The sequence below is a fragment of the Sphaerodactylus townsendi genome, linkage group LG06 (assembly GCF_021028975.2).
Source record: "Sphaerodactylus townsendi isolate TG3544 linkage group LG06, MPM_Stown_v2.3, whole genome shotgun sequence".
Taxonomy (NCBI): domain Eukaryota; kingdom Metazoa; phylum Chordata; class Lepidosauria; order Squamata; family Sphaerodactylidae; genus Sphaerodactylus; species Sphaerodactylus townsendi.
The window spans coordinates 32851211-32876719 of NC_059430.1; the positions used below are offsets into that span (position 1 = coordinate 32851211).

The 25509-nt window shown below is 41.5% G+C and overlaps 1 protein-coding gene across 1 annotated transcript in view; it reads left to right on the forward strand.

The window, feature by feature from the left end:
* NUAK1 (NUAK family kinase 1) overlaps positions 1-25509 on the forward strand; it is a 59594-nt gene that overhangs the window by 28291 nt on the left and 5794 nt on the right. Inside the window, exons 2-6 of the mRNA XM_048502002.1 lie at positions 382-502; positions 16725-16876; positions 18145-18210; positions 24186-24305; positions 24623-24755. Of these exons, the coding sequence (XP_048357959.1) occupies positions 382-502; positions 16725-16876; positions 18145-18210; positions 24186-24305; positions 24623-24755 (592 nt within the window). The remainder of the gene's footprint in view (positions 1-381; positions 503-16724; positions 16877-18144; positions 18211-24185; positions 24306-24622; positions 24756-25509) is intronic.

Genomic DNA, 25509 nt, shown 5'->3' on the forward strand with positions numbered 1-25509 from the left:
AGGTAATGCAGCGCAGACCACAAGATATTCCCAACACATCTTATGAAAATTACTCTAGGATGATGGTAGATTTAGGTCACGCAACCCTTTGATTTCATTTGAATCATGAGTAGACCCATTCTGTGCTTTTAAAATGCATTGTGTGTAAAATGAGAGGCGATACGAAAAAGATCTTAAAAGCAGCACTGCCAGCTGGTGCAACTTTGACTGCATTTGTCAGTACCATAAAAGGAAAGGCCTGTGGGTATGTATTTCAAAGTTTGTTTTGTTCATTCTGTGTTTTTCACCATCTAGCATCTGTATTTATTTTATGAATTCTACTAATGGATTGCTTTCATCTGTTCTGTTCCACGAGTAATGATCAATTTCCTGAATTTATAGGTTGCAATAAAATCCATCCGTAAGGACAAAATTAAGGATGAACAAGACATGGTTCACATCAGACGCGAGATTGAGATCATGTCATCTCTCAGCCATCCTCATATCATCACTATATACGAAGGTTAGTGACTGGTGTTCTTTTCATCATCTACACCATTTACTCATTCAGATCCAAATTTATCTGACCCTTTTACGTCAGGGGCTTTCTAAAACTGAATTCCCACCTACTTGTAAGGTATGGTTCTTATTGGAAATATCATTAAAGCTGTGTGTACACTTATAACAATCTAGTTAAAGTCGTTCCCAAGCTGTTTCCAACCCACTGGATTGGTGTGGTAGGATATTCCTATTGTTGTGGACTACGGAAACCACTGGGTATAAAATCAAGTGCTCAAACCGCTTTGCTACCCGAAAGCATTTTTTAAAACAATAAAGAACCAAAAAACAACAAGGTGAGGAGAGCTCACGTTGGGGGCAGCTTTTTTGCCGTTTTGACCTCCAGCAGTTCCCCACTGGAGTTTCATTTTTCCATGGCTGCATTTCTGGTTTGTCATCATAGTAAGATGATTAGTTGGGATGAAAGTGTAACAGGTGGTTGCTGTGGAGACACTTTTATCAGAACTGGGGATGCCAATTTTCCCATCAAGCTTCAGCCAAGCAATAATTCGTCCAAACCTCACTAAGCAGCCTGTTTCAGTGACAAAGCATGTATCAAAATCTAAGTGCTTCCTGGCCATGGGATAGCAGGGTGGTCTTGGCCCAGGTGAGCCATCCTTTAGTAATGTAGTCAGTTGTGGGAAGCCAAGCCCTGTTCTGGGGGTTTTGATCCCAGAGAATGAATTTGGAGGAATTTTGCATCCTTGGTTGAAATGGAAGTAGGCATTGAGTTAAAGAAATGAAGGAGGCGAGCCTCGTGATTTAAAATGCAATCACAGAACCTTCTGCAACTTCCTGTAGGACTCAGCCTCTTTTCTGGCAATGATTCCTCTGGATGAAAAATCCATTCCAAGTGAGGTAGGCCACTAAAATGATTCAGTTGTGCAGTTGTGCAGAGGGACCCATGCGGTTATCTGTTGTTGGCTAAACTTGCTCTAAACGATGGATGGAGAACCTTTGTAGAAGCAGTGGGAAAGAAAGGAGGCCCCTAGAGAAGGAATGTTTCCAAGTAAAGTTCCTCCACCAGGGGTTGTCCCAACTAGGGCTCGGAGTATGGTTTGAAAGTAGCCCCACAAGCAGTTCTTGCATCATGACAGTGGATTCTGTCCATCCTGGGAGTGTGGTGTTAACATACTGTGATGACTGGGCACATGGTATATGGGCTAAAATGTCAGACTAGGATCTGGGAGAGCCAGGTTCAACTCCCCAGACTGCCGTGAAGTTTTCTGGGTGGCCTTGGGACATACTTATCTTGCAGCCTACCTTCTCCGTGGCTTTGTAGTGAGAACAAATGGGGGAAGCTCCTTATAGAAAGGGTGGGACAAAGATGTGCTAGATAGGAGCCTTCTCAAGCATTCACTGGTTTTGTGGAAGCCTATAACAAAAGAGGCTACATCCATTCCATTTGGTAAGTGCTTATATTTCAGGGCAGCCTATTATTTTTTTCTTTATATTTTCATTTATATCCTCCTTTTTCCCTCAGTGAGGACCCAAGTCTCTTCTTCGCCTCCTTGTCATCTGTGAAGTAGGTTAGGTCGCCCAGCAAGCTTCCATGGCAGACTGGGGTTTCCCAGATTGCAGCCTGACGCTCTAACCCCTATACCATATTGGGGATGTTATAGTGTTGATCACTTCAGACAGAGGGGACAAATTATTTGAAAAAAATATTGCCATTCCTAGGGATGCTCTATGTTAGTTTCTGTCTGCCTCCATGGCCAAGTCCAAACCATTGGAGAGCTTAGCATTCCAATGGCATATTCTTGAGCACATCTTTAGTAGTTCCACTTGTCATGATTCCAGTTTAATTGATATCATTAACAGCCCAATCCGGGGAGGGGGGATGCTGGCATGTTTGCCCACCCCGCTGGCATAAGAGGCATCTGTGCTAGTGAAGAAAGCAATGACATCAGTGGCTGGGCACCACACTGCTCTGCAGCACCCAAACCCAGAAGAGCCTGCTGCTCTGAAGCTACACTAGCATAGGTGAGTATGCAGGTGCATCAGGGGGCAGGCTGGGTGTGTTTCAGCTGCAAACTTATACTAGCAGAAAATGTGGCATAAGCCTAATTGGTCTATGGGACTGTTAGGGTGGCAGGAGAGTTTTTGAATTTCCCTCCTTCCAGTGCCACCCAAAACCTCTTTGGGGGCCACAATACAGCTCCCGCCACATCTGGATTGGGCTGTGAAATACATTTGAATATTTGCAAAACCTCAAGATGGCTGCTATTTTGAAAACAGCAAAAGTACAGCATGCTTTCTCTTGTTTTCAGAAAATGTCGTTCTTGATGGGGGGGGGGGGGTATTCCAAAGTGTGAGATATCTGTTAGCTTTCAATACATATTAGAAGTGAAAGTCATCTTCAAGTTTCTTTTTAATCAAATGTGGCATGTGTTGGAAAAAGTTGGCACGTCTGCAAGGCCTCCCTGGAACTGTACCTTTCTGTCTGACTTCCACTGATTAATCAGGGGCATACTTTAATCTGCAATTAAAGCTTTAGCTGATTAACCTACCAATTAAATCAGTTAAAAGATACAGTCTTAATGGAAACCCGATTCTGAGAATCGATGTGACTGATTTAAACAAGAATTGCTCAGAATCGTGTTACAGTATCACATATTGAGTTATTCAAAAGCATGTTCCTTCAGTTGAAAGGAGATGAATATCTGACTCCTTTATTAAATAAACTCTTAACAGGATCTGGAAACAGAGAAGGAGGAGGGGTGCTGTGTCAGCATGTGGGTTGCAAATGGAGCAAATGTTCTCAATACAGGCTGACATTTTTTAAAAAAAATCTGTCTCCTGGAAACCTGCATTTTGGCTTAAAAAAAAAAGAACTTGCACTTCTTCAAAGCAGCCAGATCCTAGGCAGAATTAGGTATGCCCATTAATTTCATTCACCTGTGGTTTGCCTAGCCATGCATAACCTGTAAGTTGAACAACAGGCAAAAATAGAACAGAAGAAGCTTTTCTTGCCACCTTTGCAGCAGCATGTGTGGTTTTCTCGTTGTCCTGATAATCAAGGTTAGAATATCAAAAGTATGAAAGGGACCAGTGTCCAGGCATGGTCAGTGTATATTCAGCGAACAAATACATTATTTGCTTTCAGGATGGCTGCTTTTCAAGCACTGTATGAGAGCCGGCACTGAGACCTTTCTTTGGCTTCTTATTACTTATTATTTAGATGTTTGTATCCCACTTTCCTTTCCAATGAAGGCTCAAAGCAGCTTACATCACCATTGGCCCATCCTTTCATTCTCACTACAATCCAAAGAGGCAGGTTAGGCAGAGAGTGTGAATGGCCAAAGATCAGCAGGTGAGCTTCCCTGGCAGAGCAGGGATTCAAAGCTGGGTCTCCCAAATCTAATTTGATGCTCTAACCTAACCACTACATTGTTCTGATGATTTGTCCATTTGTTTGTTGAACCTGGAGGCATCTGTCTATCCATTATGCTGTCATTTATGTCAGTTCAAATGTATCTCTTTAAATTAAATATTTTTCTATATGTTTTTCTTTCTTAAATGAAGGGAATACATTACTCCCCACCCCCCAAAAAATAACAGTAGTCTACATTGTTCTCCTACCCTGAAATGGCAAACAATGAGAATTCACCCTAGCAATATTTTGTAACAGGAATTAGGAAAAGCAAGGAGCCCAGAGACATGAAAGCCAGGATTGCTATCCTTTTTTGGCAGGGCTACTGTGCCTCTAACAGCTATCATTAAGATAAGATAAGAAACTCTTCAGTCATGCCAACAAAATTATACCATTGACTTTAAATTAGAAAAATCCAGCCAGAGAAAAGGTGGGGATCCAAAGAAAGACATCTCCTTCCTGCCTATCATTGCGGAGGAAGGTGTGGACTTGTATTTGCAGGCACAGCACTATTCCAAACTTACAGGAAGCTCTTTCCTCCCCCTCAACGAACCAATCAGCAGGCATTCTAGTATTGCCTTTAGGAAGTTGGCTTTGCACCTTTCTCCTTCCTAAAGCCAACTCCTGTGTTTGCAGAGGGACCGTTTCTAAAATGTATTGGCTGCCCTCGCTTCAAAATTAGAAACTGTGTTGGTGGAAGAAGAAATGTATCTTCAAATTCTGTTCACAGTGTGTCTGTTTTAATATGCAGTCAGTATGACAAAGAAATAAGGTTGGTAACTACTGTTACAGATTAAGCATCAAGGCATTTTTTTTGGAAAATACTTCTTTTGGCTGAGATAATAGTAAAAAAAAGTTAAAATCCAAAAGCATAGATTAATATTGACCAGCCAGGATCCACCATTGGATTGTGCCCTAGCCTCAGATCAGTTGTATCTGTGCATCACTGCTATTTTCTAAAAAAAAACCCCTTTCTTTTATTGGAGAAGGGACAAAAAAGGCAAGGGGGTACGATAGAAACAAACAATCAAAACAGGCAGAATAAAGGAGAAAAGCAGAACGTGTGCCATTCTGAAGGTATATCCCACACCTGGAACACTGTTATTTAATAGCTGCTCTTCTAGTGTGAGAATTATTCTTTTGCTGGAAGGTCTTAACATCAGAATTTCAAACACATGCTTTTTAAAAACTGGGATCCATGTTATGACATCCTTTGGTCCTTGTTTGGCAATAGGTGATTAACCTCTTTATTTGTCAAATCAGTGTGAGCACAAATCATCCCTTTTCTGTGGTAGCCAAATCTGCATGGATATAAGATTTTTTTTTAGTTTTGTAACTTGATCAAAATGAATTTATATCCACATTATCTGTAAGGGGCAGACCCCCAGTTTGGAGTCTGAAGAAACTTCATCCTCTCCACAGGGCTGTAATTGGCAGTCTTTTGAGACTGCAGCTGGAAGGGAAGTGCTTTCAAGTAATTTTTAAGAATTGAGTAGATTAAGTTGACTTTTCCAGTAGTGTTCTGATTTCAGGACATAAATTTTAACTTAAAAAACAAAGGCCGTGGTTTTTACTCACTGCCCCCACAAGCCTCAACAATTATATATTTTGAGTAGAAATATTATTCTACGGACCTGCTAACTTCAGAAAAATGTCCCATCTGGTGGTACTTTACAAGAGCTTAAAGCCTGGAGAAAATAAGAGTCTTGCAAAGTCATGTACAGGTTTATTAACAGAGTTATATGTATTAAGTACCTATAAGACATTCCACTATATGAAGTATAATTCATTCCCAGCATGTTCTTATTTCATGGTATGAGTGCAGATTTTATATGACAAAGAAAGGGGACTTTTGAGAGTCAGTGTGCTGAGAAATCTAACTAGAGCAGTAGAAATAATTTCAGAAGGATTTCCTGTATTGGATAAATAAATATCCCTGTTCATATGAACCTGCTCCAGGGTCCATTGAAGCAAAGAATATGTGCCCCATTTTGCTGCATTAGAGATGACAAGTGGCGACAACTTCAACTTTACGGTGGTTGGCCCGCCATCCCAAAACCCAGTGCCTGGGGCAAACCCCTTGAGTGCCACAATGGCCAACTTAGCCAATGTCAAACTCCTTGTCTCCCCACCACTGCACAGGGTAGGCAAACGAGCAAGCAAGTGGTGTGGTCTCCCTCTCTCCCGGCTTCCTAGAAAGCAAGGGATTGGAAATGCACCCCAGGGAGGCTTTTTGTGTGTGACAGCGGTGGGAGTTTGATGGGGGGTGGGGGAATTTGAATGGGTGGGCATCAGGGAGTTTAAACAGGGGGTGGGCACAGGGGGAATGGGGGCCAAACTGTGCCCCCCCCCCACATGATTCAGGCAGATGGCACCTGGGGCTAATGACTCCCCCCCATCATATGCCACTGAATTTATGAGGTATTGTCGTCATCTGTAAGAGCAAAAAAAGAGTATTGCTCCAAATCTCTCAGGTTTTTGCACCTGAAATCTTGTGCTTTGAGCAGAAGTGAGAATACCAGACTGTAAACCATTTAGGGAAGGGGCTGTATTTGGAAGAGACTATTGCTAATGTCACTGAGGCTTACTTTGAGATATGCCTGTTCAGAACTATAATATAAATCATTTAACTCAGCTGTAACAAACTGAAATCTAGTCCAGATAAATGGAATGTAAATGCTGTGTGTATACAAACGTACACAACAAACAAATAATATACCAAATATGATAGTACGTATGGTAATGGCACAATAATTTTACTGCCTAGCATTGCTACTCTATGTTTACCTTGTTATGCCTAATGTATGTAACTTCATTAGATGTGTTTTCATGTACATACTTGTGTCCCTATAAAAGTAGCTAATATCCTGGATACGGAGAGGTATTCAGATTGGTCTCTGTGTACTCAATTCAGAGCGCCACTGCTTGGTTTTGTTACTTTAACATTAGCAACACTGTCAAAACACAGTTATCTAATCTTTTATTTCAACTACCCTATATACTCGCATATAAGTCGAATTTTGAGCACATTTTTTGTGCTGAAAAAGCTCCCTTTGACTTACACGCGAGTCAAGTGTGGTATTACAAAAAATACTTTTTAGGGTTTTTTTTACTTTGACGTTCCAGAACTACAGTTTTAGGCTAGTGGCGCACCAAAATTTCAGAGATTTTTTTCAAGAGACTCTCCTGATGTTCCCAGCCACGTTTGGTAAAGTTTGGGTTTAGGGGGTCCAAAGTTATGGACCCCCAAAGGGTGCCCCATCCCCCATTGTTTCCAATGGAAGCTAATAGTAGATGGAGTACCCTTTTGAGGGTCCATAACGTTAGACCCCCTGAACCAAACTTCACCAAACCTGGGTGGTAATTCAGGAAGGGTCTCCTAAAAGATACTCTGAAATGTTGGCATTTCTGCTAACATAAACATTCCTCCTCCTGACAGGCACCCTCAAAATTTTCCCCAGATTCTCCCCTTTAAATCCACCCCCACCCCTTTCTGAGTGGGATTTAAAGGGAGAATCCAGAGAACTTACAGAGAACTAGTTTACTGTTTTTCTTTGAAATAAATATTCAAAACATTTAACCTACTGATGCCTCAATTATTAGGTAATTTTATTGGGTATCTATTTTATTTTTGGGGAATTTACCAGTAGCTGCTGCATTTCCCACCCTCGACTTATATGCAAGTCAATAAGTTTTCCCAGTTTTTTATGATAAAATTAGGTGCCTCAACTTATATGCGGGTCAACTTATACACGAGTATATATGGTAATAATCTTTGAAAACATTATTTCTATTGTTATTACTTGGTTATGCCCAAGATTATAATATAGATATTCCAACAGACTGGAGATTTGCAATAAAAGTACAAAGTTAATTAACCCCCAGAGTCTCACACTCCATGGTACTTGACTTCCTTGTATTCAGTATAGTTTAATACCTAAATAACACTGCTTTGTTATAGGAAACCAAGATCATGTAGTTGAGGAAAAGCTGGCAATTTGCCTTGTATTCTCAAGATAATTTTTACATCTCATATGCATTGGGCTACCTAGTACGGATCTCCCAGAGGTAATTCTCATTTACACATGTGTCTAGTGCAGGGGTAGGGAACCTGCGGCTCTCCAGATGTTCAGGAACTACAATTCCCATCAGCCTCTGGCAGCATGGCCAATTGGCCATGCTGGTAGGGGCTGATGGGAATTGTAGTTCCTGAACATCTGGAGAGCCGCAGGTTCCCTACCCCTGGTCTAGTGGCATGACAACCTAGGGATTGAGAGACAGTGAAGTAATCATCAGGAAATTTCCATTGTGAATTTCTTCTCTGGCATGAATATGTGAAGTAGCTACAAACATCACACTCTCTTTCATTCTCAATGCTCTTCTGCATCCATGAAGAACTGTACAAGATAGTATAAATGTTTTTAGCATTAAAAGTTTACATGAATGGCAAGAGTTATGATTTCCTATGATGAAATTTTCTGCCTCTGCGGTATATATGTGAGTACCACAACTATGAGGATAGGTCCATTCACAGGAGTCCTTTCCATTTCCTTGTCCCTAGCTCTCTATGCCACAATGGTGTAAACTACTTCCATAGGAAAATGGCGTCTAGGCTACTATATTCTGTTTCACATAAATATGTTAGTTTGGTCAGTTGAGGTGCAGCAGTTGAGGAAACTGTATGCTTCTGCATTAGAACATAGTCCTGAATGAATATGAGAATTATTATTCATTTTTATGCGCTGCCTTTATCAAAATTATTATTTTGTGCATTATTAAACATGGTACTTTGATACAAGAACATTTATAGTTCATTGAACGATTATCATCAGACTCAAACAGATGTGGGGAACAGGGTGAGGTAGGCACTAGGATCCAAGAGGAGCATTCTACGACAAAGAAGGTACAGCATGCTTTGTTCTGTGGTGGAGGAATATACAATCTACTAACATCTTTATGTGAAACACAGAATAGAGGTATGTGCAATGGGCCCCCGGAAAAGGTTGCAGAAGATAACGATTGGTTGATGTATGTGATTTTCACATTCAGATAAGATTTTGACATCTTTTGAGACTTATGTAGAAAGTAATGTTTCTTCCAGCTGCGTTTTCTGTTGTCACTCCCCGACTGTAATAGGAAAAACTTTACCTAGTGAGACTGAACCTTCTGTGGGACTCTTAAATGTAGAAGAACACTCTTCAAGGTTTGACTTGGCAACCCCTACTGTTTAGTGACAGGCGGCTATCCACTATGGAGTTTCTGTCAGATTTTGAACATGAGTAAAATGAATCAATAGAATTTCCTCTAAAGCAATTCATGGTATTTGGTTTGTACTGTTGCCAGGTCCCCCTTGCCACCAGTGCGGGGGTTGGGGGTAGAGTTGTCAGATGCAGGTTGGGAAACTCCTGGAGATCTGGGGATAGAGCCTGGAAAGGACAGGGCCCTCAGTGAGGTACAATGTCACACAGTCCACCCTCCATTTTTTCCTAGGGGAACTGATCTCTGTAGACTGGAGATGAGTTGTAATTCTGGGGGATTGCCCAGTCCCACTTGGCAGCTGGCACATCTGCTGGCATGTTATATTCTAGAGCAGACCTGGGCATTATACAGCCCACGGGCCATATCCGGCCCGCCGGATGACCCTGACTGCCCCCCCTGCCGTGCTGGGGAGCGAGGCGTCTTTGAAAGCCCCGCAGAAGCCTGTTGCCTTGGCTGCCGGCTTCTTCGGGGCTTTCAAAAGCGCCTCGCCCCCCTGCCTTGCTGGGGAGTGAGGCGCCTTTGAAAGCCCCACAGAAGCCGGTTGCCTTGGCTGCCAGCTTCTGCGGGGCTTTCGAAAGTACCTCACCCCCTGTCTTGCTGGGGAGCGAGGCGTCTTTGAAAGCCCCACAGAAGCCGGTTGCCTTGGCTGCCGGCTTCTGCGGGGCTTTCAAAAGCTCCTCGCCCCCCTGCCTTTTGGCCCGGCCCTCCACAATATTTTCTGTTTCTTATGCGGCCCCATGGAAAAAATAATTGCCCACCCCTGTTCTAGAGGCAGTATCTGATAACTAAACTTCATGGGGTGTGGCATCTTTGGATGTGTAACTTTGCTGCGAAAAGCTTCTTCACATGTCGAGAGGAGGATGATATGAACCGAGGCTGCATTTCTGGGGAACCGAGGGGGGTGGCTGGGGAATAACTCTTTCCATCATACAGATTTCCCAGTGGAAAGTGGTTCCTCTGGGCTACTTTAAGTTCTAGTAAGGTAAAAAGCCCTGGCCTGGATATAGCCCAGGCTAGCCTGATCTTGTCAGGTCTCAGAAGCAAATCAGGATTGGCCCTGGCAAGTGTTTGGGTGGGAGATGACCAAGGAAAACCAGGGTATTGATGTGGAGACAGGCAATAATCAACCGCCCCTGAATGGCTCTTGCCTCGAAAACTCAACCAGGGGACACAATAAATCAGATGTGACTTATTGGCAAAAAAAAGGGGGGGGGAACCGTGTCCATTGGATGATTGATAATGTGATTTGACATGGACGTTTGTGGATTTGCGGTATCTATTAATGCACAAACGTTGAATCATTACAGCAAATTTAATAAAGCATCTTCAGCAACTTAAAGCAAAAGCCCAGTCAAGTTTCACGCATGGTTCTGAGTTGAGTGAAAATGTTATTCTGATCAGTGTTCTTCAAATTAAAGACAAAGCCCATTTACTGTTCTGATTTGGCTGACCTTGAATAAAAGAGCACTTTGTATCATTGCAAAGGTACGTCTGTCTGCTGCTGTAAGAAGGGTAATAAAAATACCACCTTATGGAAAGACACCAGATGGAAGGAATGTCAACATGCTGGAACTAATTTAGGAGATTGCTCCAATATACAGCAAAGGCACGAGGAGAATTCAGATGGTTCCAATGTGAAGAGATTGGTTGCCTCTCTTAAAACAACAAACTGAAATTCTTATCCTGGGGTTGCATGTAAACGGAAAGCAAATCAGCCCTCAAGGTGTAAGTCTATCCACTGCTGCCACAATTTCAAGTCCCATGTACGATTTCAGAGATACAGAGTTATAAAGGGATGAGGATTGACTTGTATTTTCATCGGAGACACATACAAATGAACAGGTGATTTAAAAGGATAGCCGAAGTAGTACAGAGCCTTTTTGTTGGCCTCTTTTCATTTGGGTTGCACTTCAATTATTGCAGTACATAAACCATGACCATTGGAGAGGGCAGAATTAACTTGATGGTCTTTTCAGCAAGCCCCACAGGATGCTATGCAGTGGCATTACAGAGCTCTGAACAGGCAGATACGCGGAAGAAGTTCCTGTACTTATAACAAGGTTTACTGCTCTGAATAGAAGCTGAGCTCATCATTTCAAGCCTTCTAAATATAGTTAAGTGGGCAGATTACATTTAGAAGTCATGATAGCAGAACATACTGTGATGGAGAATGATGGGCTGCAGGAGATGATGTTACAAAATGTACTTCAGTTCAGAAACCACTTTGTTAATGAGAATAGAAGTTCTATCCCAGTTTTTCATTTTCATTATCCTTTAGTAAACTTTTCTCTCTCTCTCTCTCTCTCTCTCTCTCTCTCTCTCTCTCTCTCTCTCTCTCTCTCTAAACAAGCAGTTGGTTGTTGTGGGTTTTCTGGGCTGTGTGGTTGTGGTCTGGTAGATCTTGTTCCTAACGTTTTGCCTGCATCTGTGGCTGGCATCTTCAGAGGTGTATCACAGAGAGAAGTCTGTTATAAACTGTGTCCAGTGACTTCTCTCTGTGATACATCTCTGAAGATGCCAGCCACAGATGCAGGCGAAACGTTAGGAACAAGATCTACCAGACCACGGCCACACAGCCCGGAAAACCCACAACAACCAGTGGAATCCGGCCGTGAAAGCCTTCGACAATACAATAGACAAGTAAATTTTCCTTAAACTTAAGATGAAATGAGTAGATCCATTGAATGTTTGGGCCTTTTGGAAAGGCTTCTGACATCCCTGCATTTTATGTGTTCCTTCATATCGTGGGCCTGTGCAGCAATGGTTTTTTTTAAAAAACTAATACCTGGGGACGGGGGGGACACACCCAAGATACTTGCAGGGGGTACCTTCCACTTCTCATTCTTCCCCTGTTGTTGCCCACTGCAGATCCTTAACACTGTTCCACACCATCACTACCGCCATGCTCTCTGTGGCTTTCTTACATGCACCACCATTGCTAGTGGCAAGCTTAACATGACTCTCGGTCTCTGCTGCTGAGCCACTGAAACTTATTTTTCCTCCACATTGCCACCTCTGCCACGGGGTCCAATGCAGCTTCCATCCTCTGCTGCTGGACTTGCTGCAGCTTCATTTCCCTGCACTGCCACCACAGCTGGACCCTGCATGACTTCCAGCTGCTGGCCTGTCTTAGATCCCAGCTACCACCCCCATCGTTGCCACTGCAGAGGAGGAGGTAGGGAGTTGCACTGTCTGTGCACGTGCAGACAACACTTTTGTTTTGGGTGTGGGGGACTTTCACTTCCCCAAAGGATGTAGGGATTTCTGATTGTTTTGCAAACCTGGGAGGTCCCCCAAGTTTGCAGAACTATCCATTTACAGTCAGCGTGACCCCGGCCCAGTCCAAACATTTACAGAGCTGCAGATTAGGCCACACTTGACTATAATATTTAAACACCAGTATTTACAAGCATTCTTTGTTTCCTTTGCAGCAACCTGAATTGCATGTATTCTGCATTTAGGAAAACCAGTTTATGCACTCAGACTAAAGTGAAAATATGTATTTATATGACATGCTTGCAATACATTTTTTGGTGCCAAAGGACCCATAAAGCAATCAACAAGGACAAATAATAAGTCTAAACTATTTTTTTTTAAATGAGCAACATAAAAATTGAAACTAATTAACCAGCAGTATAATTAACTGAGGAAAAAAAACCTGTACAGGCAAAATTCTAGCAGTCAAAACAAAGGAAGATGCAACCAGCAGTTAAATGTGTTGTCCAGATTCCTTCAGAAAAAAGATACTTCTAACCAACACACTGAAAGCCAAGACAAGTAGAGCATCAGTAGCACCTATAAGCAGGGAGTTCCAAATTCCCACTGAACAGGGGCTTCTGATGACAGAGAAGTAGGTAATAGGGTCTCTGATCTAAGTACAGGGATAAATGTATTCATTTATTCCACTTGTACGTTTTTAAAAACTCCATAATAATTTTTTTTAAAATATTCAATTTTTCCCAGGAATTTGGCTGACAACAGGAGTGAAATTGGGTAACTTGCTTTGCAATTCTACAAATTCTTTCCTGGGCATAAGCCCCATAGAAAAGATGTAAGTAAAATCGTAGTAGATTCTTTGCTCCATGGAACTCTCAGGGTTGCAGGTAAAAGCAGCAATGGATAAGGCACTGAATACTTTCAGCTGCTGGAGACCCCCGGCTATCCTTAATTTCTGATCCTTTGCAAGACAGAAAATATGTACTTTTATGCAAATGGTTTTTTTTGGTAGTTAACTGTTAAGTCTGTTAAGCTATACATGAATATTGAATTCATGATGGAAACTATATTAATGCTTCAGTCCTTCCAAGGTCAGTGAAATGAGTACCCAGCCTTCTGGGGGTAAACTGTAGATGACCAGAGAAGGCAATGCCAAACCACCTCATAAACATAGTTTGCCTAGTAAACATCATGATGTGACGTTACCTCATGGGCCAGTAATGACCTGGTGCTTACTCAGGGAACTACCTTGACCCTTTTACCTAATAACCACAAGATTAACTTCTGTTTGTTTGTAGTGATAATGTTTTATTTATTGTAATTGATGTATGTTGGTACTTCTCAAATTTATAACATTGTATACTCTTTTACATACAATAGTTAGTCTATGCTTCCTAAATTTTACTTGGCGTCTCATCCTAGCTCCTCAATAAGATAAGGTATGGATTACTTTCTACTGTCCATAACAAGTAATGCTACATCTAGATAAATTCATTCAGTGATACATATTTGGAAAGTCTGTTCTTACACAAATATTATATTTACATCATGGATTACACTACAGCAGTGTGAATGTACTTAAGACTGAGATTGAGGCTACAGAAAGTATCTTGTTACAATATCATGAATAAAGCACTACACAAGAGCTGAGGAGATCAGGAAGGGTTCCACATGAATGAGCCAAACAGAAATGATCAGGAGGGCATTTTTATAAACAGAATTGTAGTATAATGGATCAGCCCAGGAGGCTGCTTTTGTACAGGAATAGGATTGTAGTTTATTGTATGTATCACTTCACTTTTGCTGCCCTGTCTTCTGCCTTTATAATCAACTCTTTGTATTGTCAGTGGTACGCCTTGCCCTAGACTTTTTTTTTGGCTGGCATTGTTTCTTAATTTCTGTAATCCTATTGCATCATTGTTGGATGTCTTATGATTTGTATTTAACATTCTTAGAATGCCTGTTGGTTGAGTTCTGTTTTAGTTAACTGAAGGCATCATAACAGTTATGCTAAGGCACAGTTTGACATGTCCCAAACGCCAGGACACCATGGTGCCTAGAAATTTTATCAGTCATTTACTGTCAGTGCCTCTTGGTGATTCTCCTAAAAACAAAGCATATTTAGCTGAAAGATAGAGATCAACTTTTTGTTGGGATGAAACCTAGGATGACGCCATATTTATTGAAACACTACAACGTTTTTGTTATAGCTTTAAAAATTCCAATAAATGGTATAGAGTTTAGTGTTTGGCTTTGTGGTAGTGATAATAAGAAAGTATGGTCATTAAAAGTATGGCTTAAAGCAGTGGTGGCAAACCTATGGTACTCCAGATATTCATGGACTACAACTCCCATCTGCTGTAGTGTAATCCATGATGTAAATATAATATTTGTGTAAGAACAGACTTTCCAATTGGTCATGCTGGCAGCAGTTGATGGGAATTGTAGTCCATGAACAACTGGAGTGCCATAGGTTCTCCACCACTGACTTAAAGCCTGAAAAAAGGTCTGGCTCTCAAAGCTATATAAAGTTTGTCCAGGCCTGTCCCAAGATCACTTGTCCACTTAAGATAATTTCATTATCTTTATTTTATTTTACTAAAATGTGCATAACTGCAATTTACAGAGAAACCGAAAGAGTTGTGGAGATGCTGCAAAGGTGCACTGGCACGAGTGCCCTGCTTACTGGCACAAAAGACAAATACACTGGTGGGAGGGATACTAATGCTGGTGGCGGGGTGCCAAGTGGCTCCATGGTGCCTGAATACAGAAGCTGCCACTGTACCAGTTCTCCACTGCCACAGGAGCCTGCACTGGCACCGGGGGGGGGGGGGGGCATTCCCAGGGATGGAACCGATCTCATTCGGCTTCCTGTGGCCTTTTAGCCTGAGAACACTTTCTTTGGCTAGCCTAGACGTATGCCCGCTGAAAGTGTGGTGCAGTCCATTGAGCTGCATAGGAGATTCCACAGTGCTCAGTGATTTCTGCACTCTTTAATCCTTCCCATGCTGCCTGAAACCCCTTCGTTGGCAGTGTGGCTTTACTGTGGCAACGCCATCCCCAGTTGCTCTGAAACTCCCCCCCCCCCCCCCCGGTGGATTGCACTTCCCTTGCCTTTTTCAAAAACAAAACAAAAGGTTCAAGGAAATGTGAAATAGGATTTTATTTATTTAGAAAATTTTATGTTCCCTTTCCAGGAATCTGCCCTTGGTGGCTTGCAAAAGAAAAAGAATAAAAACACTAGAATATATTAATTAAAATCTAGCATTAATTAATTAAGAAAGGCGGGATGTAAATCTTCAAAATAAATAATAATGATGTTGCTAATTGGCAAATGGAGAGCTTCTCTGTTAATGTGGAAGAACTGTCAAACATAGGCTTACCATGTTGAGATAGACGCCCTGTGTCTGAGCATCAAGAACTCCAAGTCCCAGTGAACAGCATTTTATCTCTTTTCAGGAGGGTTACTGTCTAAGTACCCAGTGGATTGTGGACAGAGGAGCAAAAAATATCTCATAGCGACTAAAGCTCTGCTTCAGTTCAAAAATCATCAGATCTCACCTTATAGAAATAAATATTCATTGGAGGTTTACATGTTCTTTATGCAAAAATAGTTTTTCTTGTCTAGTTTTCTAAAAGAGTAAAATGAAGGTTAAACATGTTTTTTAAAAACTTTGATTTCGAATACGTAGTAAGGTTACAAAGGACAATTCTTGAATTTTTGTTTTTCCCTCCACATCTGGGAAAGCATTTACAGGCAAGGCATGACTGGAATATGTGAAATACTTGCCTGTGCGTGTCATAATCAGGGATTTTCATGTTGTGGCTATATATCAAAAGACAAGTGGGCGTGGGTTCAGTTCCTGGTTGGCTTGTGTTAAATACCTCCTTTAATTAGACCAGCCTCTTTCAAGTATATTGAACGTATACCAGACTTGAATGCAGAAGAACCCTGTATTTCAGCAATACCTTCTCAGCCACCAACCTTCTTGCCTGGGTGAGCAGCAGTCATAACCAGTAATTACTTGGGCAGCAAAAGCTGACTTTCTCTCCTTAAGTCTTCCCCTTCCATGGGACTTCTTTCACACGTTGTCTATTTTTTAAAAAGTGAGGCTTCCCTACCCACCTTTGGCAGGATAGTTGAAGACACCTGTCAAAACACAGAGGATTTACGTGCTGCAGCAGGTGAGAAAAATGGAGCAATATTCCAGGCCTTCCCCTCTTAAAGAAAAAAAAAGGGAGGAAGTTCAAATAGCACGTGTTTTCTCCCGAAGGTGGTAGGTGTGCGTTTAATGTTAAATCTCATCAGATAAAAATATAACGTTCTTTTTGTTTGCAGTGTTTGAAAATAAAGATAAAATTGTGATCATTATGGAATATGCAAGCAAAGGAGAATTGTACGATTATATCAGCGAGAGGCGAAGGCTGAACGAGCGGGAGACAAGACACTTCTTCCGGCAAATTGTTTCTGCTGTCCATTATTGCCACAAGGTGAGCTAAGAACTTTTGGATTGCAAACAGAAAGCAAAACCCTTCCCTGGCAGCTAAAGCAAGGTTTCAATTGAAAAAAAGAAAGGTGATCAGCGCTTATAGAGGACAGTTTCACAGGTGCACTCATCACAATGAAGTATGCATTTGTTTGTTCTTGCATGGTGCTCCCACATATCACTGTAAGTGAATTACATTTCAGGGCTCATTATATTATCATGTTGCTTCAAACAATCATTAATGTTGGGGAGCACGTTGCATGCATGTTTGCAGGTGTGCAGTGTAAAAAGTGAACATATGAAACTTCCTCCCATGAACTTCATTGTGAAAAACTGGGATTCTGACAGAACAGTCCTAACCAGAGTTATCCTTTTCTAAATCTGTTCAAGTCAGTGGGCCAGGAAAGGTATAATGCTGCTTAGGATTGCACTATAAATCATTGTTCGTGCTGAAAAGTGCTGCATAGAGTGGCAAAAGAATTAAGCATTTCTGCTTCTTAAAGTGCCATGCTAAGCAGGTGTACTCAGAAACTTAGGTTCTGTTCAGTGGTGTTTACTCCCAGGAAAGTGTTCTTAGGATTGCACTGTTGAAATACGGATGTGTACTTGAAAATGACTGTTCTGTTTGCTTAAGTATTAAAATAGGCCATGCTCTATGTAAAATATGACTCTGGGCCCTCTAGATTTAATAGCATTTTCCCATTTATTCCAATCAGTTAAGAGGCAGAGCTCCACAGCATGGAAAATCTACAGCAGATTTCTGCTTGACTTTTAGCCAGAAAACGTTCTGACACAAGCACAGTTGTTAGATCCTCCATGCTTAAATTTGAAAGGTAAGGAAGTATTTTGGGGGATATAGCTCATCGTACCTAAAAGGCCAGACACTGGAAGGACTAGTCACTAGACCATTTGCAAAGACTGGCATCATTGACAAATATTGTTTACTGGTGCCTGGGAAGAATGTATTGCTTTCACAAAGTGAGGGAAGGATCAGGGTTGGAATTAAGTTCCGAAAACAGCCCCTCTTCTGTTTTACAGGCTTTTTCGGAGGACACGTTCCAGTCATCCTACTCGTAACCATACAGCAAGTGACTACTACAACTCCTGTCACTAGTTACTAGGATGCAAGTGTCATGACTGCAGCGTAAATGCAAAAAACCACCCTGCAGTGTAAATGCAAAAAAACACTTCTTTAATCCATCCAATATAAAGCTCCCCCACAAATTCTCCTTTCTGTTCATCCTTACCTCTTTTCCTTCTTTCCTATTTCAGAATGGTGTTGTCCATAGGGACTTAAAACTGGAAAATATTCTTCTTGATGACAATTGTAATATCAAGGTAAGGATCGTTTTCTATTGTTTATTCTTAATTGAATACTTTTATGCAAGAACTAGTTTTAGAGGAGATAACTGCTAAACCTATTCAATTTCTGTAGAAGTAGGGCATTATTCTTTCTGATTAGCCTTAAGCACTAGATTGAGTCTTTTCTTATTTGGGAGTCTCTTTTACCTCTCAAGAGAAGCAATAGCAGTTTTAACAGTAGAAACAGTAGAATCCCCACACAAGACAATTTACTTTACAGATGTTGTTCTCTGCTGGCTGCTGAGGATGTGAAAAGTTCTTGGCCTGCAAGGTTCAAGTGCCTCCTCTAGTGCATCCTTTTGATCACATCTGAAAAATAAGCAAACACAATTTCAAAATAAACTCAAGCCAAGCACATGTCATTCATTAGGAAATGGCCTTAGAACTTCAGGCACTGTGCTAGCTTTTAGATTGGCTTTTTGTGATGTCATAACTATGTCAAAAATTTTAAGTGAAAGCATGGGAATGACCTTTTCATTCCTCTCTTTTGCAAAAACAAAAAATGACTGTGATGCAAGATATGGGATGCTGCTCTGGGAAATTAGCACGGCTTCCAGGTTCAGCCTTGTGTGGTTTTTTTTAAAAATGGCACATAATTATCTGATGGAGGCTTTCTTACCTTGGTACCAGATTTCAGAACTGCTGTTTAGAGTAATTTGCAGCATGTGGCCACTGTGTTTATGAATCCCCTGTGATTCATAGCATTTTGCTTTCTGTCCTAAATAAATCATAATCCAGTCCACTTATAGATAACAACCTAACCCTGAGCTAGTTGTGGTGGGTTTTCCAGGCTGTGTGGCCATGGTCTGGTAGATCTTGTTCCTAACGTTTCACCTGCATCTGTGGCTGGCATCTTTAGAGGTGTATCACAGAGAAAAGTCTGTTTCACATTGTGTCTAGTGAGAAGGGAAAGTTTAGTGGAGACCTTTGAATAGCAAGTTCCACCCAAACACTTACTGATTGGTTCCCCACCTTGGGACATGGACAATATATCCCACTAAACTTTCCCTTCTCACTAGACACAATGTGAAACAGACTTTTCTCTGTGATACACCTCTGAAGATACCAGCCACAGATCCAGGCGAAACATTAGGAACAAGATCTACCAGACCATGGCCACACAGCCCGGAAAACCCACCACAACCAGTTGAATCCGGCCATGAAAGCCTTCGACAATACACTAATCCTGAACCTTTCCTCAAGATATTCGTACTTTCCCAACTTCTAAGTATTACTGCATATGTCAAAAATAACATATTTAATAATATATCTGGTGAGGAGATACAGATAAATGTGTAAAAACCCAGACATTATATTCATATTGATGTTCTTTACAAGAAGTGAGAGCTGGAAAATGAAGGCAGTTTCCATTGTATTCTTTTCACATTTATCTTTATTCCCTTAGATTTTCTCAAATGAATGCTGAGGCATGTCTATGGAGCTTAATATAGAGCCAAGTTATATTATCAGTCTTGAGATTATAAGGCTCAGAGTTTGTTTGTGTGGTTTCTTTATTAATCACTGAGACTATTCCTCTCCTTGCTGTTTCACTAAACAATAATTGTGGGCAAGGAAACAGATCTGGAATTGTAAATTATTGATGTGAAGTTGTGTAAATCTGGAAGACCTCATTTCCAAAAAAATAATAATTGTATATGCAAATGTTAATAGAGCTGTTTTGGTGTTGTAAGATATCTATCCTCATTCATTTTTTGTATATAATATATTTTATCCAAGGAATGAAGTGCATTCCACATATTACTTGAAAATGTTTAGGCTGGGGCATTCCCAAGAGCCCAAGCAGATATGCAAATGAAAATGTTAGTACCAGATTTTCAAGTCATTAAACAAAGGACCAACCTAGATTTACCTTTCACTGTTATCTGTGGTGGCTCACATCCTTCAGGAAAGTAGTGGCACAAGTAGGATTCTTATACTCTTTGGAACTGATGATTGCTTCATCCATGCTACAATACTAACAGAGACTCTAAAGGAGGCCCGCATCACTGAACTGGCCCTGGCAGATTTTGAGCTTTTGGAAACTAAAATACAGAAATGCTGGCTGTGCTGTGGAGAAAGCAAAGAGAGAGTCCTTGAACTTTAGACATGAGGGTGCTGATGAAATATGATAAGGGTGAATTTAACCAAGAGGTGGAACACAGTGTTTACTTGGAATTGCTGAGGAATTATGTATGTGAACTCAAAAACAGGAGACAGCCAGAAAAATGAGCTACCTGCAAAATCAGTGTGTTTAAGGAACAAGCTAGGCAAGATGCTGGACTATTTATAATTGGATCCTCACAGCAGGTTTTTGGGGGGTTGGATTTTTTCGGGGGAATAGTAGCTGTTGAGCAGGGGTGTAGCTACAGAAAATGGTGCCCAGGGCAAGCAGTGAACCCGCCCCCCCTGCTTCCCAGGCAGGGTAATAAAAGGAGCTGCTCTCCTGGTTATTTTTTAAATTGATGCCCAGTGGGATGGGAAACTACTTTGCTGGGTCACAGTGGCACCCTCAGTTTTCGCTCTTCAGTATTTCTCTCGCACCTCCATGCCACCTCTCTCTCTATCTCACTCACACAAGACAAAGGAATCCAATTCACAGGGAAAAGAGTAAATCTTGGAGAAAGGGAGTGGGGGCCATATTCTTTCAAGGTAAACCAACTTCTTCCATATCTGCCTAGCCTCAAGAAAAAGTCCTTCTTCAAGGTTTGCAAAAGTTTGATTGCATGGGTGGGTGGGGTGGGAGTGGGGGGTAATGTATCTAGTTTGCAGGGCCCCCAGGTGAGCTTCCCCCACCACTCTTTTGTGCAAATTGAACCAGCCCGCTAACAAAAGCCTGGAGGTGAGGCAGCCAAGGTGCTTCAGATGCAAATGCAAAGTTCATTGCAAAGGCAATGCCAATGGGCCAACCTGCCTCCCCACATGGAGAAGCATTCCCAACCTGCTGACAGAGCTGGGGAAGTTCATCAGCCCCACCTGCAGAAGACCTGCCTTTGTTGGAGTGGGGGACCTAGAGTCCTCCCGCATCTGCAGGGGAGCCCGACCCAGCTGGTGCCTCCTGCTCACACAACTTGCTCAGCATGGCAAAGTGGTTAGAGGGAGGGACTCCTGCTTGTGAAGTGGGGTTTGTTACTCATGGGGGCATGCATGTTTGGACACGGATCCCACAGACAGCCTTCAAAGTCCATCCTGCTGGGACAGAGCTGGCAACTATGACTGTGGGAGGGCAGGTGAACCAGCTGAATGTACCCCCATGTGACACCTCAAAGTGGCACCTGGGGTGTCCACCCACTATGTCCCCCCTAAATACGCCATTGCTGTGAAACACTGCAATTCTGGCCAGAGCTGCTTTGTGTGTGGAGGGGGAGGGGGAGGGTATCTTCCCCCAGTACCATTTTCCATATAGCTGGGTAAAATGCCTCGGAGCCCTGATCACAGGTCTTCCTATGTTTCCTCTCCAGGGTTAGTGATGTGCTGCAGCATTTACATGTACAGAATAAGGCAATGCACATTTTAAAGGCAGCATGCCAAATGTTTACATTCACAAATAAATTCCAGCTTTGCCCTTCCCTGTAATAGGACAGAAACATAAGTGCATTGCTAATTTTAGATGTTTAATTTGAAATGTTGATGCTTGTCAGCACTTCATGTTGAAAATAATATAGGATCATTGCTAGGAAAAAGGCATTAATTGGATATTTTATTCCTGTATTTTTTAAATTCACGCCTAAGGCAGCAGTATTGATGTAAACCGAACAAGGTTACATAAAAGCATGTACTAGTCTCTTCTTAGAGCAACTCACTTTCACTGATTAGTTAAAATGACTGCTGGCTGCATTCTCAAAAGTCCTTCCTGTCCTTGTTAATTGGAGGGATGGAACTTTTGACTGAACACTGTGCATGTCCTGGCTCCGATCAACAAACTATCTTATTTTGCATCTTTAATGATGTGCCACCAGTCTTTAACAGCATTTCAAATTTAAGTTCACAATGAGCAGCTAGAAAGGCAGCAAGCCTTAAGGCAATGACAAAGGGCTGACACATTTCCTAAATCAGTTAATTGACCAAATTATAAGAAACAAAACAAAAAACAAGTGAGCAGAGGTGAGGACAGGAAATGCATATTCAGTAGCAAACAGCGGAAGGTTGAGGAAAGGACACAGGATAAATAGAACAACCTATGAAAGAAACCAGCAGGGCTCATCTGTGTTCATAAGTACAGTTCTGTTTTAGAACTATACACCACATATGCAAATCGGAGGTTTTGTGAACAGTGTAGTCTTGTCTGTAATTCCACTATGTTTGAAGGAAGCCAGTAGGAAAATATCCAGTTTCTCAGTTGCTGTAAACTGAAGAAGTGTCAACTTACATTAAACCCAAATAGATTAAGTACAAACTTTATATCTAATGAGTAATTTCCATCACATTTATTGTAGGTAGTGGGAACAGTCGTTTCCTTGAAGGTAAGGAAGTACAAAAAAGTCTGGGTTTCCTGCAACCCTTCCCTATTTTGGAAAGCCTTTTTGAATTAACGCCTTGGCTCCATCTAGGTACTAAGATTATGAAGGAATCTTGGCTACTATTAATTTCTTTCCATAATAGTGGGAGGGGGAAATGACAGCTTTAATGGGGAAAGCTGATAAACATCAGTCTGTCATTATGAGAGTGGGCCAAGATAGAAATTCTCTTTTCCTGAGTTGTAGGAATACAAAAATAATTCCCATATGGAGCTAGTTGTTCTCTGAAACGGTATATGTTCATATATATGCATGCATATAGGATTTTGCACACTGTACAATAAAGGTTGTCCTAAATAGACATGCCATGCTGTATTCAAACAAACATTAACAATTCCTCCAACTAAAATAAATTCCATAGACCAGCCTGCATGCTCTAATACTGAAGCAATTCCATTTGGATTGACAGGCGACTGTTCTTTAGCTTAAGGCAGACTTCCTGCAGGCTAGTCAGAGTGGCTTGATAAGAAAGTGGAATTTATTTAAGGTAATTAACTGCAATCTGAGCCTTGAGAATACATTTGCAGACTGCAATTGTATACTAGCTGCTTACAGTGAGGTTCTTGACATACGGTGAAGATATTACAGGAGACTGTTTTTTTCCCCTGAAAGTTTCCCCCTGATTATTTGCTCCTAAAGGGTTACGAGGACACAGGTTGGAATACTTAGTTTGTTTCACAATGTATACTGTTCAATATACTGGCAATGACATGAAACATCACAATTTGCTTGATGACATTAAGGAACATACAATGCACATGTGTTGAGCAACACAGTGAAGATGAGTAGCTGTGTATGATGGAGTCCAAGATAGGGACAAATGAACAAACAGCAGGACTTACAACATCCTCTTCACCTCTCTTCCTTAAAGCAGAATTTAATCACTTCCATGTCACACTCCCACAATTAATTGTACTATATTGATTACAACATGCTAGAGGTAGGCAAGTTTAAGGTGGCTGTCAGAAATGGAGAGAATAATTTATTAAAACAATACAGATGACTCCAGTGAATGAGCTTATCTAGTGAAGGAGGCAAACTTCTTGGAGATCACTGAATACTCTGACTTGATGGAGAATTCTTTTCTGAGCACAGATACATGGATTAGACCCTGATTGTGGAAACAAAGCTATATCCCTCTGAAGCGTCTATTGAGCTGTAGTAATCTGATAGTCCACAGAAAATTAGGAAAGGCCAAGCCTTCTCAAATGAGCTAAACTGTTTCTAACCCCATAAGATACATTGCAACCTACTATGGGTAAGCTTTTTCTACTTCGCAGCAGTGTATGTTCTTGCTTATTCCTGGTTTAAGCAACATTGATTAAAATGCCAAGGCTCCTGGTTAATTCATAATCCTTATGTTAGCCGATAATTACATTTCCCCTCCTTATATTCTAGTGAGTTGCCCCGAAAACCTTCCTGCTTTTTTCATTACAGATTGCAGACTTTGGGCTGTCAAATCTTTATCAGAAAGATAAATTTCTCCAGACTTTCTGTGGAAGTCCGCTGTATGCTTCTCCTGAAATTGTCAATGGAAGACCTTACCGAGGCCCAGAGGTAAGCAGAACGGGAAACAAAGTAAGAAATGGAATAACATTTTTGCTGTACAAATAGCTTAGCTTCAGTGAAGATGACCATAGGCTTGTCTTGTTAACTAAAATAAATGTTTCGTTTCTGCAGTGGGAAATGCTGAAACTGCCTTCTGTTGCTTTCATCTGTTTTGCACACTGGTGTCTGCATTTTGCACAGAATACTTGTGAGTGTGTGTGTGTGCTCCCTGTTAAACCCAGCTAGATGTTCTGGTCCTGTTGTGGTTTCATAGATTTTAGGAGTCCACTTTTCTAGCCCTTATGTTTCTCGTCTCTGTGTTCTAGGTTGACAGCTGGGCCCTCGGTGTATTGCTTTACACTCTGGTGTATGGAACGATGCCCTTTGATGGCTTTGATCACAAAAATCTAATCAGGCAGATCAGTAGTGGAGAATATCGTGAGCCAACGCAGCCCTCAGGTATGAAAAAGACCTTGCATGCTGCATTAAAATGGTAGGGGTTTGTAATGGTTTGTTTTGTCTTATCTTTGGTTTATGTAAGACTGAGGTGGATGGAACAGAACAAGATGATTGAGAGCAGATAGTTTTTGACGTGTTCAGAAACTGCATGATTGGAGCTTAGGCACTTGGTTCTTTCAGTGCCAGGCCTTAGTTCCTAGAGGGCCAGGTCCTTCACAACATCAAGATACTTCATACTTGAATCTTACAACTTGCAACATTGTCCCCTCCTCCATTTTATCCTCACAACAAACCTGTGAAGTAGTCAGAGGGAGGAGTTGTGGAAGATCAAGCAGGTTACAAATGTATAGGCTTTGGTTTTGGTGCTGTGAGGCAAGTTTTGTGGTGGGCAAACCGATCGTTGAGATCACTGGGGCTGAATTAATCGATAAACAACTAAAATGTATTTATTTACAGGTTGGTTTTTAAAGGAACAAGCCAGCATCACAGGTCTCCAGGTAGACATAGTAGAACCTCAGCTGAGGCACAAAAATTTAAACTGGTTGCAAATTCAGAGAATAGTGAGATTTTTCTATAACGCTTTTAGGCACAAACAGACTTTGGGGTCCTCTGCCTCACACAGGATTCCACCCACATGAGCCTGCCCTTTCCCCGGAGTCAGACTAAGTTGTCCAAGATCTGCTCATCACCAGAGACAGGCCTGACAATCAAGCACCCTGTTCTCTCCCAGAAGCTCAGCTGCTCTGCCAGAGCT